The 10,350-nt window shown below is 39.9% G+C and overlaps 1 protein-coding gene across 1 annotated transcript in view; it reads left to right on the forward strand.

Annotated features, from left to right (window-relative positions):
- LOC106525820 (sodium/potassium/calcium exchanger 3) overlaps positions 1-8,207 on the forward strand; it is a gene marked incomplete at its 5' end in the record, with an annotated part of 19,184 nt that extends 10,977 nt beyond the window's left edge. Inside the window, 3 exon segments of the mRNA XM_014020163.1 lie at positions 1,892-2,004; positions 5,517-5,582; positions 5,685-8,207. Of these exon segments, the coding sequence (XP_013875617.1) occupies positions 1,892-2,004; positions 5,517-5,582; positions 5,685-5,834 (329 nt within the window).
- Between the last annotated feature and the right edge of the window lie 2,143 nt (positions 8,208-10,350).

The raw sequence follows: 10,350 nt of genomic DNA on the forward strand, positions 1-10,350 counted from the left end.
CAATGGCCGCACTGTAGGAGGGGGACAACTGAAAACGGAGGCCTCCACCTCTGTTTAATGATGGACGGTCTTTCTTCACAAAAATGGCTTCTTTTTCTGAAACATGTAAATCATCATTGTACGATTGAATAAATGTGAAATAAAAAATAAAGGAATGCTATTAAAAGTTAGAGAGTTTTACTCACTGCCTTATGGTAAATCTTGAATTCTGAACTCTCCCACTTTACAGGGATTTCCCATGCATAATTGACATGAATTATGGAAGATGCAGTTTATAGTGGATGCTGGCTTTAAAGCAGCTTATTTTGAGACATTAATACTGCTATCCAACTAAAGTGCTCAGAGGTAGGACAAGTATTATCTTTCACCTTTTAAATTTGTTTATTTTGTTCCATTGAATCGTGAATTTAAAATTTACCATTGATATAAAAACAACTTTCATATTCATCCACATGCCACATTGGGCCCATGAGCCTTGAGTTTGACATGTGATGTATCATAAGATACATCACACAAACAAAACCAGCAAAAAACACAGATCATTACACAGAGACGATCGAAGGATGAACTTTTTCTTTACATACAGGCCTGCACTTCCAGCTGGACTTCTGTATTTATTACTAAATTATGGTCTTGTCTAAACGTAATGTCTGGAATCTATGCTACAGATTTAAATTAGAATAAACAATATTCAGTATCCCTGTTCATATTAAACACAAAAATCTCTGAAAACAAACGTCACAGCGTGATCTAGAGTGATGCTTCTCAAACGTTTTATGACACCACGATGAACAATAGTTCCTTTGGGCCGAGGTTGTTTCTCTTGAAAGCAGTTTGATTAATAATTAAATCAGAGAATCGGACACCTCCTGCACCCACATCCCCCCAAAACAGGAGTAATTTTAATCTTGACTGTTTAAAATCAGACAGACAGGTATACAGCTTCCTGGATTAAATTTCTAATTTGATTTGTACGAATTTTACAACAATCAGACAATCAACTAATCAGAGCTTCCACATTTAAGAGCAAATCTCTACAATGATCCACATCCAAACAGCAGCATCAGTATTTATATCAAGTATTTTCCTTAATATTATACAAAAAAAAAAAAACACTGAATCAACTTAAAATGTTCATGAATCAATAAAACATGAAAAACTGAAAATTACATCTATTTTAGCATTAGGTTTATCTGGACCAAATGAAAAAAAAATGAGAAAATGTTCAGAAAGATAATTGTTTTGATTGAACTCAAACTGTTTAATCCTGAGTTTGTATGATCTTTTTTTTAAATCGTTTAAATCTAATTCTGTTTATCCTAAAGCTGTGACAGGTTTGAGGCAGTGGGATTCTAATAAAATACCTTTTATTACCTCTCAGTGCTGTTGGAAAAGAGCATCGCCCCAAAACCAGATAAATATTTCATTCGTTTATTCAGACATTCAGAAAACTGGCAACCAAACAAAAGAATCAAAGTGAGGTGTGTTCAAGAGCGGTTCAGGGGAGTGATTGTTGTGGAGGTGGGGCTGGAGGTTCTGTGACCACCGCCCTGCAGAGAGGAGTTTAAAGAGTGGGAAGAGAAAACAGGCTGAGGGGTCCTTTTCTCTCTTTCATCTGGGTTTATTCTTTCTGCTGCCATCTAATATTTAAACAGCTCTGTTTGTGTGTGCGTGTGTGTGTGCGTGCGCGAGTGTGTGTGTGTGTGTGTGCACATGTTGAATGCTTTTGAACATCACTCAGTCCACTAATCTCACCTGTGTCCCTCTCATTTCCTCCTCTTAGCATGAAAGAGAGCAGCAGTCCCTCTGAACCTCTTCTCTTTTTTGTTTCTCTCTGTGCCTTTGTTACATCAAATCTCCATGTTTTGTTTTGTTTGTTTTCTTCTCTCAGGAATGGGAGACATGGCAGTGTCCAACTCCATTGGCAGTAACGTCTTCGACATCCTGGTGGGACTCGGCCTCCCCTGGGCCCTGAATACTCTGGCTATCAACTATGGTTCTGCTGTAAGGAACATGTTGGAAAGATTTTGGTTCACTTGTTTGATCTGAATTAAAAGCAGACTTTATTTTTTTTTTCCTTTGGTGCGGTTTATATTCACATTGTGCTTTTTTACAAGTGGATTAAAATCTATAAAGAAAACCACACAGGTGATGGTCATTACTCCCATTGGACAGAAATGATTCAGTCAATTTAGTTCAAAAATACCTTAATGATCCCACAGGGAAATGAGATAAATTGATGGGGGCAGGACAGAGCACAGATCTGAAAAGAAAGATGGTACTGTAAACACAACTGCAATACCATTTAGAATTTCAAGAGCAGCTCAATAAACAGCAGCATCATGATGATATGCTTCTAATGTTAGGACGGCGTTGGAAAACTTGTGTCGCAACCCAAAGGAGATGAGATGCTTCGCCTGTCCTGACCTACAACAGCTCATTGTCTGTAGCGTAGTGTTAGAGTTAGCAACTGATACCATGTCACTTAGCAACAGTGGCTCATAGAACCAGCGGACCAAATGTGTCAGGTGTGAATACACGAGCCCACCCCAAACAAACAACTGGGTTAAAAACCATCCCATCCAAGTCTGGTTAAAACCAGACCCTTGTCCTTCACTTTGCTTCGAACGAGGGTCTGGACTCTTGGCTATTGAGAAGTGATTTTTGCTGGAGGCGTGGCCTCTGCTGAAGTTTAAAATGATTGGATCGGTTGGCCGCGACATATGTGAATGCCAGCTCCACTGTGGAGACTAAGCTAAGAAACTAACTGGAAATCTTGTGTGCTGTAAACAACCCTACTGAGAGGAGAGAAGTACCGAGCCAAACGAGACGACTGTAAATGAGAGCTGCTGCTTTGTCAGACAAAGGTATTTTACGGTAATTTGGAAGCCTCATCAACACAGACTGGCTTCATTCACTTCCTCCACTGCTGCATGCTAAAATAACTAGCAGACACTGTGCAGAACATCGATGTCTTTCAAAACTCCACCTTCTGTTTGCTGATTGGCCCAGGTAAAATAAACTACAAGCAGACACTGCGCAGAAAATTTACGTTCTGTTCTCTGATTGGTCCGAACAAAATCATGCTGAAGAAATCCTTGTCTATGGGAGAAGTCCCAGACGGCGCAGTGAAGGGAAACTAGAATTGAGAGGAACTGCATAGGAAGGCAAGGGCCAGGCTAATCCCATCCCGACTTTTCAAACTGGTCAACAACGCTCAATAAAAGCTCAGCAGTTCCACCATTTATGTGTTTCTTCAGCATGTTGATATCCTCAAGTTTTGTCTGCAGTGAAAAAAGTTATGAAAACCTCTTGAAGTGTTCAAACACTTTGTCCCGTTTAGAGGATTGTTTTTAGTTAGACAAAAAAAAAAAAAAAAAAAACAGAACAAATGTAAAAACTGGAATTAAAAATGAAGAGTTTAAAGTGCAGATATGGAGCCGAAGAGCCCGATTCAAAAAACATCACAAAACAAACTTTATTAATGACCTAACATGGCAACAAAATACAAACTAAACAAAACCAAAGCTGCAGCATTGAGAAAAACCATCCATCCATTTTCTGTACACACTTATTTCTTTCAGGGTTGCGTGGGTCACTGGTGCCCATATCCAGCAGTCACAGTGCGAGGGGCGGGGTACAACCTGGACAGGTCGCAAGTCCATCACAGGACCACACATAGAGACAAATGAGACAAACAACCATTCACTCTCTCACTCACACCTACGGACAATTTAGAGTTATCAGTTAACCTAACAGTCATGTTTTTGGTCTGTGGGAGGAAGCCGGAGTGCCCGGAGAGAACCCACGCATGCACAGAGAGAACATGCAAACTCTACCCAGAAAGGCCCCCGGGCCGGGATTTGGACCAGCAACCTTCTTGCTGAGAGGCATCAGCTCTACCAACTGATCCACCGTGCCGTCCACCAGTAGAGTTTATATAAATGGAGCCACAATTAGTCGAATGAGGAGCAGGTGTGCTTAATGAGCTCACGGTTGGATTTTAAAGCAAAAGCTGCAACCCTTTTAACATTTCTGTTTTTGTTTTTTTTTTGTTTTTTGTGAAACACAATTGGTGGAATAACTACACTATGAAAACAACTGGGAGATTCAAGAATTTAGCATTTCCTGCAAAAACACAGTATGACTGCTGTGCGGCTTTTCTAAAATTTGTTGAAGAAGCAGAAACATTACTGAAGTTAAAACAAGCAACGCTAGAGCAGTTAGCTATTTGCACAATTGAAACCCAACCTCCAGCAAAACTATAGCAGTAGCTAAACCTAACAAAACCATACATAAAAGCTCCAATTAGAAAAAACCCTGGATGAAAGTTAAAATTAGACACAGTGGCTAAAAGCAGAGTTAGCAAAACCGTAACTAAAAGCAAATTATAGAAAAACGATAGTTAAAATCTACTCTCAGGTAACCTGTAACAAAAGGACTCATCAAAACAGTAGCTGCAGCTAAATGCTTATTAGCAAAGCCATAGCTAAAGGCTTACATTAGCAAAACATTAAAAAGCTAAAAGCAGGGCTGCTATTGTTTCACCATTTAGCACCAACTCTCTGTGACCCAAAAGGTTGAACGGGGGACATGAATACAATGTATAGATAACTACAAGGGGCAAAACTGTAGCTAAAAACCCTAAGGAGCACAGAAAGTTTAAAACACAGTATGCTGAAGTAGTTTCAAAAAAGAATAACAGCATCAAAGAGATCGAAATTTATCTATAGGGAAAAAATGTAAATAAAGTTAAATGCTGAGAAGTATAAATCCGTGATGGACTGTGATAGGTCCAGGGTCTACCCTGCCTCTCCTTCAGCTGGTGAAGTGTTTCATGCCCTCATGAAGTCTCCTCAGTAGCTGTGTTTCAATTGCAAATGTGCGGAAATCTTTGTCGATATTCTGTTAATGTCGAAAAACAGTTTTGCAATTGCGGTGTTTCCATTAAGTAAGAAATTCTATTAAAGTCACGCGTGAATACGCTTGTTCTCGTGATAAGTCATTACAATCATGGCGGCAATGGATGTAAACACAAAGCATAATTGCTACCACGACACTAGTGCTCATCATCAGAGGAGACGTCGGCGTCTTATTGAGGCTTTTGAGCGACAAGCCTCTTATACTTGGGAGTAGCTACGTATGCTGCGTTTTTGGGAAATTGTAGTCGGTTAGTTTACTACTTTCTTTCATTGATTTTACTACTACTTCTACTTCCTGTTTTCTTCTTTGTCGTTGTCTTTTTCACCAGTAGAAACAGCCGGTTGTGGATCACGTGACTCCCGTGATGCGAAAAAAGTGTTTCCATTGAAGTTTTGCGAAACACACCAATTTTGATACGGCTGAAAAACCGCCTCATCCTAGCGCAAAAACATTTTTTTTAATTGACGTGTTTCCATTGAGCAACTTAATTTTCAAAATTTTAATTTGCACATTTTCATGGTCAATGGAAACGCAGCTAGTGTCCTGCTGTGGCGACATCCTCTTCATCTTCTACATGTCTGATTGTCTTACAGATCAAACTAAATAGCAAAGGGCTCATCTTCTCTGTGGGGCTCCTGCTGGCGTCTGTGTTCCTGACGGTGAGTTTGTCCTTCTCTCACCTTCCCGCCTCTCTCTCTCTCTCTCTCTCTCTCTCTCTCTCTTTCGTCTCGGTGCTCACGAGCTCGTCTGTCTGTCCTCAGGTCCTGGGAGTTCACCTGAACAAGTGGACGTTAGACAAACGTCTGGGCATCGTGTGTCTCCTCCTCTACTCTGTCTTCCTGTGCTTCTCCTGCCTCATCGAATACAACATATTCACCTTTGTCAACCTGCCAACCTGCCGAGAAGACTGAGACACACACATGCGCACACACATAGACACAAACACGCACACAAACAGGAAGAGGTTACAAGTGGAGTGTTACAGAGATGGCTGCTTCTCATCAGAATCATGAAATCTCATATCAAACTCTTTGTTTGTGAACAGAGGTCCCACTCTGTTGGTTTATCAGGTGCTTGTTTTCCTGCTTGGCTCAGTAGGGCTGCTCTGCTGTGTCCTCCATCAGACCAGAGAGTGTCGGACTCACTCCAGGAGCAGAGGTGGACGTGACTGATTCATGACATGCCCTCACACCGTTCCACACACACACACATACACACACACACAGAACTGTTCAACTACTGCATGCTTCTGACTGAAGAGCTTTTATTTTGAAACACCCGTAGGTGTGCTACTTCCTAGCTGCTGACCCTTCCTCATGAAGAAGGCTGGTCTTCTCAATGAAAGTAGTAATAATAATAATAATAATAATAATAATAATAATAATAATAATAATAATAATAATAATAAAAGCGATGGTATAAGCGGGGGGTCTGGAGGGGGTTTAGTTTAGCACTTTTTTGTGGAGAGCCTGTTTGGAGTGTCTCAGCATTCTCAAACTCTTTACTTTCTCACTCAGAGTTTAGTGCAAGTGTGTAGAGTCTTCCTCTTCTACTTTTACATTTATGATAATAAAAAAAACAGGGCATTATCTCATCAGCTTTTTCTAAACAAACTCTCAGCTGTAGCGTCTCGGGTTTGGACCCGTCACCTTTTGTCGATGTTTTTTTTTTTTTTTTCTGTAAATAGCCTACCTCTCTGTAAATGTCCCCAGATGTCCTATTTATTATTTATTGATGCCACACGCACATGTATCCTTTCCAGGTCACGGAATGATACCGAAGATGACCACTTTAGCACAAAACAAGCACAATTTTCTGTGAAGACGTTTGGTTTTGTTCTCGGCGTGGAACCCAACTTGCACTGATGAGCTCCACGGTGACGTGTTTTCTAATTTTGCGGGCTGATTATGGGGAAAACGTCCTTATAAAGTGAAGCCGTTTTATTTTATTTTATTTTATTGGTTTGTTTTATCGTTGTCAGTGGACTGTTTTTTTATTATTTTTTTATTTTTGTCTGTCTCCTCAAAGACTCTGAGCAAACAGAATCCACACAGCGTTGGTGTTGGTTAGGTCGTGCTTCCTCCCCACTACCGGACGGAGGTCTGCTTCACTTGTCTGAGACTCAGACTGTGGACTTTGTTGGGACCAGGGTGACCACACAGGACTTTGACCCTAACCCACTGATTTTGGAGGTGGGGTTTTATTTTTATTCTTACCTGGGAGTTCTTTGTATTTTATAAAGCCTAATGTTGAGATTTGTCCAGATATGGTAGGTTTGTGGTACATAAATATAAATCCTACTAGTTTTTAGAGCATGTACAGTGTGGTTCACGTGATCCTCTGAAGGACTTTTATTCCAAAAGGGCCCATGGAAGTCCTCACCTGCATCCAGCTCGTCTGAGCTTGACTTTTATCAAAGTGATAACATTTCAGATCAACTTCTTTTTTTAACGGTCACAATAATGTTAGTACCCCACATCCTGCCTCAGTGGTTTAAAATATCAAAGCGGACACAAATGTTTGAATGTAAATGTGTGTTTGTCATATCTACTTATTCATTTCGCTTTACTCTGTTCTGAGCGGCAAACAGGGTTCGAATCTTACACGATGCAATAACGGAGCTGACACACGTGTCCGTGTACAGCTTTTATAAAATATTCTGATATTGTAATTATTTTCAGCCAGTTTGTTATTAATTAAAGGATTTATCAGTGACCACGCAGACAGAAAAGCGGGACTGTTAAACTGTAAAGCAAATCCAAAAATCATCAACACGGCAACCATTCTGACATATTTTTTTGTCAGAGTGAGAACTTTCTATGGTATCTGATCCATTCAGACTAATCAAGAACAACTTTAAGACTTCGTCCACACATTTTGTAGACCTGAAGGTTGGTTTTATAAAATTTGAGACATGGATTCATAAATTATACCATGGTATTCTAATCACAACACATCTTTCTTCTTTTTTTTTCATTTGCATAGTCATTTGCTTCCAGCATACTTCTAACATCCTCCTCTGTCACACCAACCCTCCCTCACTACATCCATGAACGTCCCATGTGGTCTTTCTCTCCTCCTTCTTCTTAGCTCCATATTCAACCCCTTGTTTTGTCTAATACAGTATACCCGTTATCTGCACATGTCCAAACCATTTCAGCTCATCTAACTTTGTTTCTAAGTCACTCAATGCACTTTGTAGATATTTCACCTTCAGGTGAAAATGAAGACCCCAAGCCCAGACCCAAAGTTTATTTTCTAAACATGATGTCCCAGTGGCTTTCAAACCCCAAAACACATTACGGCAAAGGCTGGTTCACCCCAAAGATCCGGTGCCCCGGCACAAACAGAGCAATGTTGTATATGCTGTTAAGTGCCAGGAGGACTGCGACCAGTTATACATCGGGGAAACAAAGCAACCACTGTTCAAAAGAATGTCCCAACACAGACGAGCTAATTCTAATGGCCAGAACTCTGCAGTTTTCACTCATTTACAGGCCAGCGGTCACTCTTTCAGAGATGAGGATGTTCTCATTCTTGATAYAGAGGAACGTTGGTTTGAGAGAGGAGTAAAAGAAGCCATTTTTGTGAAGAAAGACCGTCCATCATTAAACAGAGGTGGAGGCCTCCGTTTTCAGTTGTCCCCCTCCTACAGCGCGGCTATTGCCAATATCACTCCACCCCCTGTTAACAATAGGTGTTAATTAGGTGTCAATGATAGCCATGTGATGTGAGTATCAGTCACATGGAGGCAGGGCTTAAAAGCCTGAATTTTGCCTGAAACTCTCAGACTGAAGAAGTCTCTTGGAGGAGAGACGAAACGTTTCATTAGAGAAGAACCCGTCCAGAAGACCTATACAATTTTTTTCTTTTTAAGTCACGCAACTTTAATTCTGTCCATTTTGGTCACTGCCAATAACATTTTTAACATCTTCAGTTCTACCACCTTCAGCTCAGCTGGTGCCAACATCTCCATATCATAGCAGGTCACTGGTGATCACTGGAGAAGATCTGTATCTCTACACTGTGATCTTCTGGCAAACCCAAACCATATCTCAGCTGTTTTTGTAGAATTAGTTAAGAACTGGCTCTAGTGCCCGGCTTGGTTTAAATATGGCACCTCTTTAATGGAAAAAAAAACTTGCACGTCCTGACTGAGTAACTCCCCGAAATCTGAGCAATTTTTGATTGACAGTCTTTAAAGGTAATCTTTACCAAGTCTGGGATTCCATTCCAACCAAAAATTGCAATATTTATAAATTGCAACCCCGTCCACATGAGATAAAAAGGAGTCTCAGTGTCACGAGACAATTCTGACTGAAACAATATTAATTATACCAACGGTTTTTGTCATGTTTTCAATGATAATATTATTAAAAGAAAAAAATCTATATAATGCACTTTACCATCCAAACTATTTATCCCCCAGTTCATTGGGCTTAGTTTGTTCTGTGCTGCTAATCGCTGCATCTTTATCACAAAGTCAAACCAAAACACCAGAGAAGCTCACATTGTGAAACCAGGCACTTTGTAGAGATTTTTAAATAATTTATGAAATTCACATTGGTGATACATTGCTGATGTACATACGGTATGTAAATAAATAAGTGTAAATGTATTTTTATGTCTAAATCTGTACATGTCTTGAATATATTTTCATAGATCCTAGGTCTCCTCTGTATTTCCCTTTGTTCTGACGTGTTTAAAATGATGTTGTCCTTTGTTTACTTGCATGGAGATATTTCAATATGAAACATTATTTATGACAAATTTTAATGTTCTTTGGGATAACAATCTGTTAGTTTTCTAGAGAGCACTGGATTTAGTTTGGGCTGGAAGTCCCAGATGACTGCATGCTGTTGCTAGTTTAGGATGCAATAAGCGATGGAGAGTAAGAGTGTTTGCTGACGATACGCTTCTTTACATAACAGAGCTGTACTTCGACACACAGCTTGTTGAAAGAGTGGATCACTTTGTTTTTTTTTTTTTTAATTATTATTGTAATTTTAGATATTTTGTTATTTGAGCATTAATAAAGTTGTCTATGATCAAGGTAATGAAGCTTGTTCTGTCATGGTCTGTGTTTGTGTGGGGGTGTGATCTGTTCTGTGTTTTTGATTACGCTTCTTGATTCTGGTTTTCTGCTTTCTTTAACTCTGTGCTTTGTTTTGTTTTCTGTTCAGCTTCTCCTGTCTGTCTCTGCTCCAGCCCCGCCCACTCACCTGCTCATGTTTCTGTCCCAAGTGTTTCTTGTTTCAGACTCTTTAGTTCCTCTTTATGTTCTGTTCGTGGGAACTGAGAGCGGAAGGTTTCCGCATGCAATTTTTCCCCGTGGTTTTCTCATGATAACAAGACATGCCAGCGTTTCTCAAGATATTGAGTTAATTTCCTGATGGTTTTTATCTTGTGTATTATTCATTTATCATA

The sequence above is a fragment of the Austrofundulus limnaeus genome, unplaced genomic scaffold (assembly GCF_001266775.1).
Source record: "Austrofundulus limnaeus strain Quisiro unplaced genomic scaffold, Austrofundulus_limnaeus-1.0 Scaffold243, whole genome shotgun sequence".
Classification (NCBI taxonomy): domain Eukaryota; kingdom Metazoa; phylum Chordata; class Actinopteri; order Cyprinodontiformes; family Rivulidae; genus Austrofundulus; species Austrofundulus limnaeus.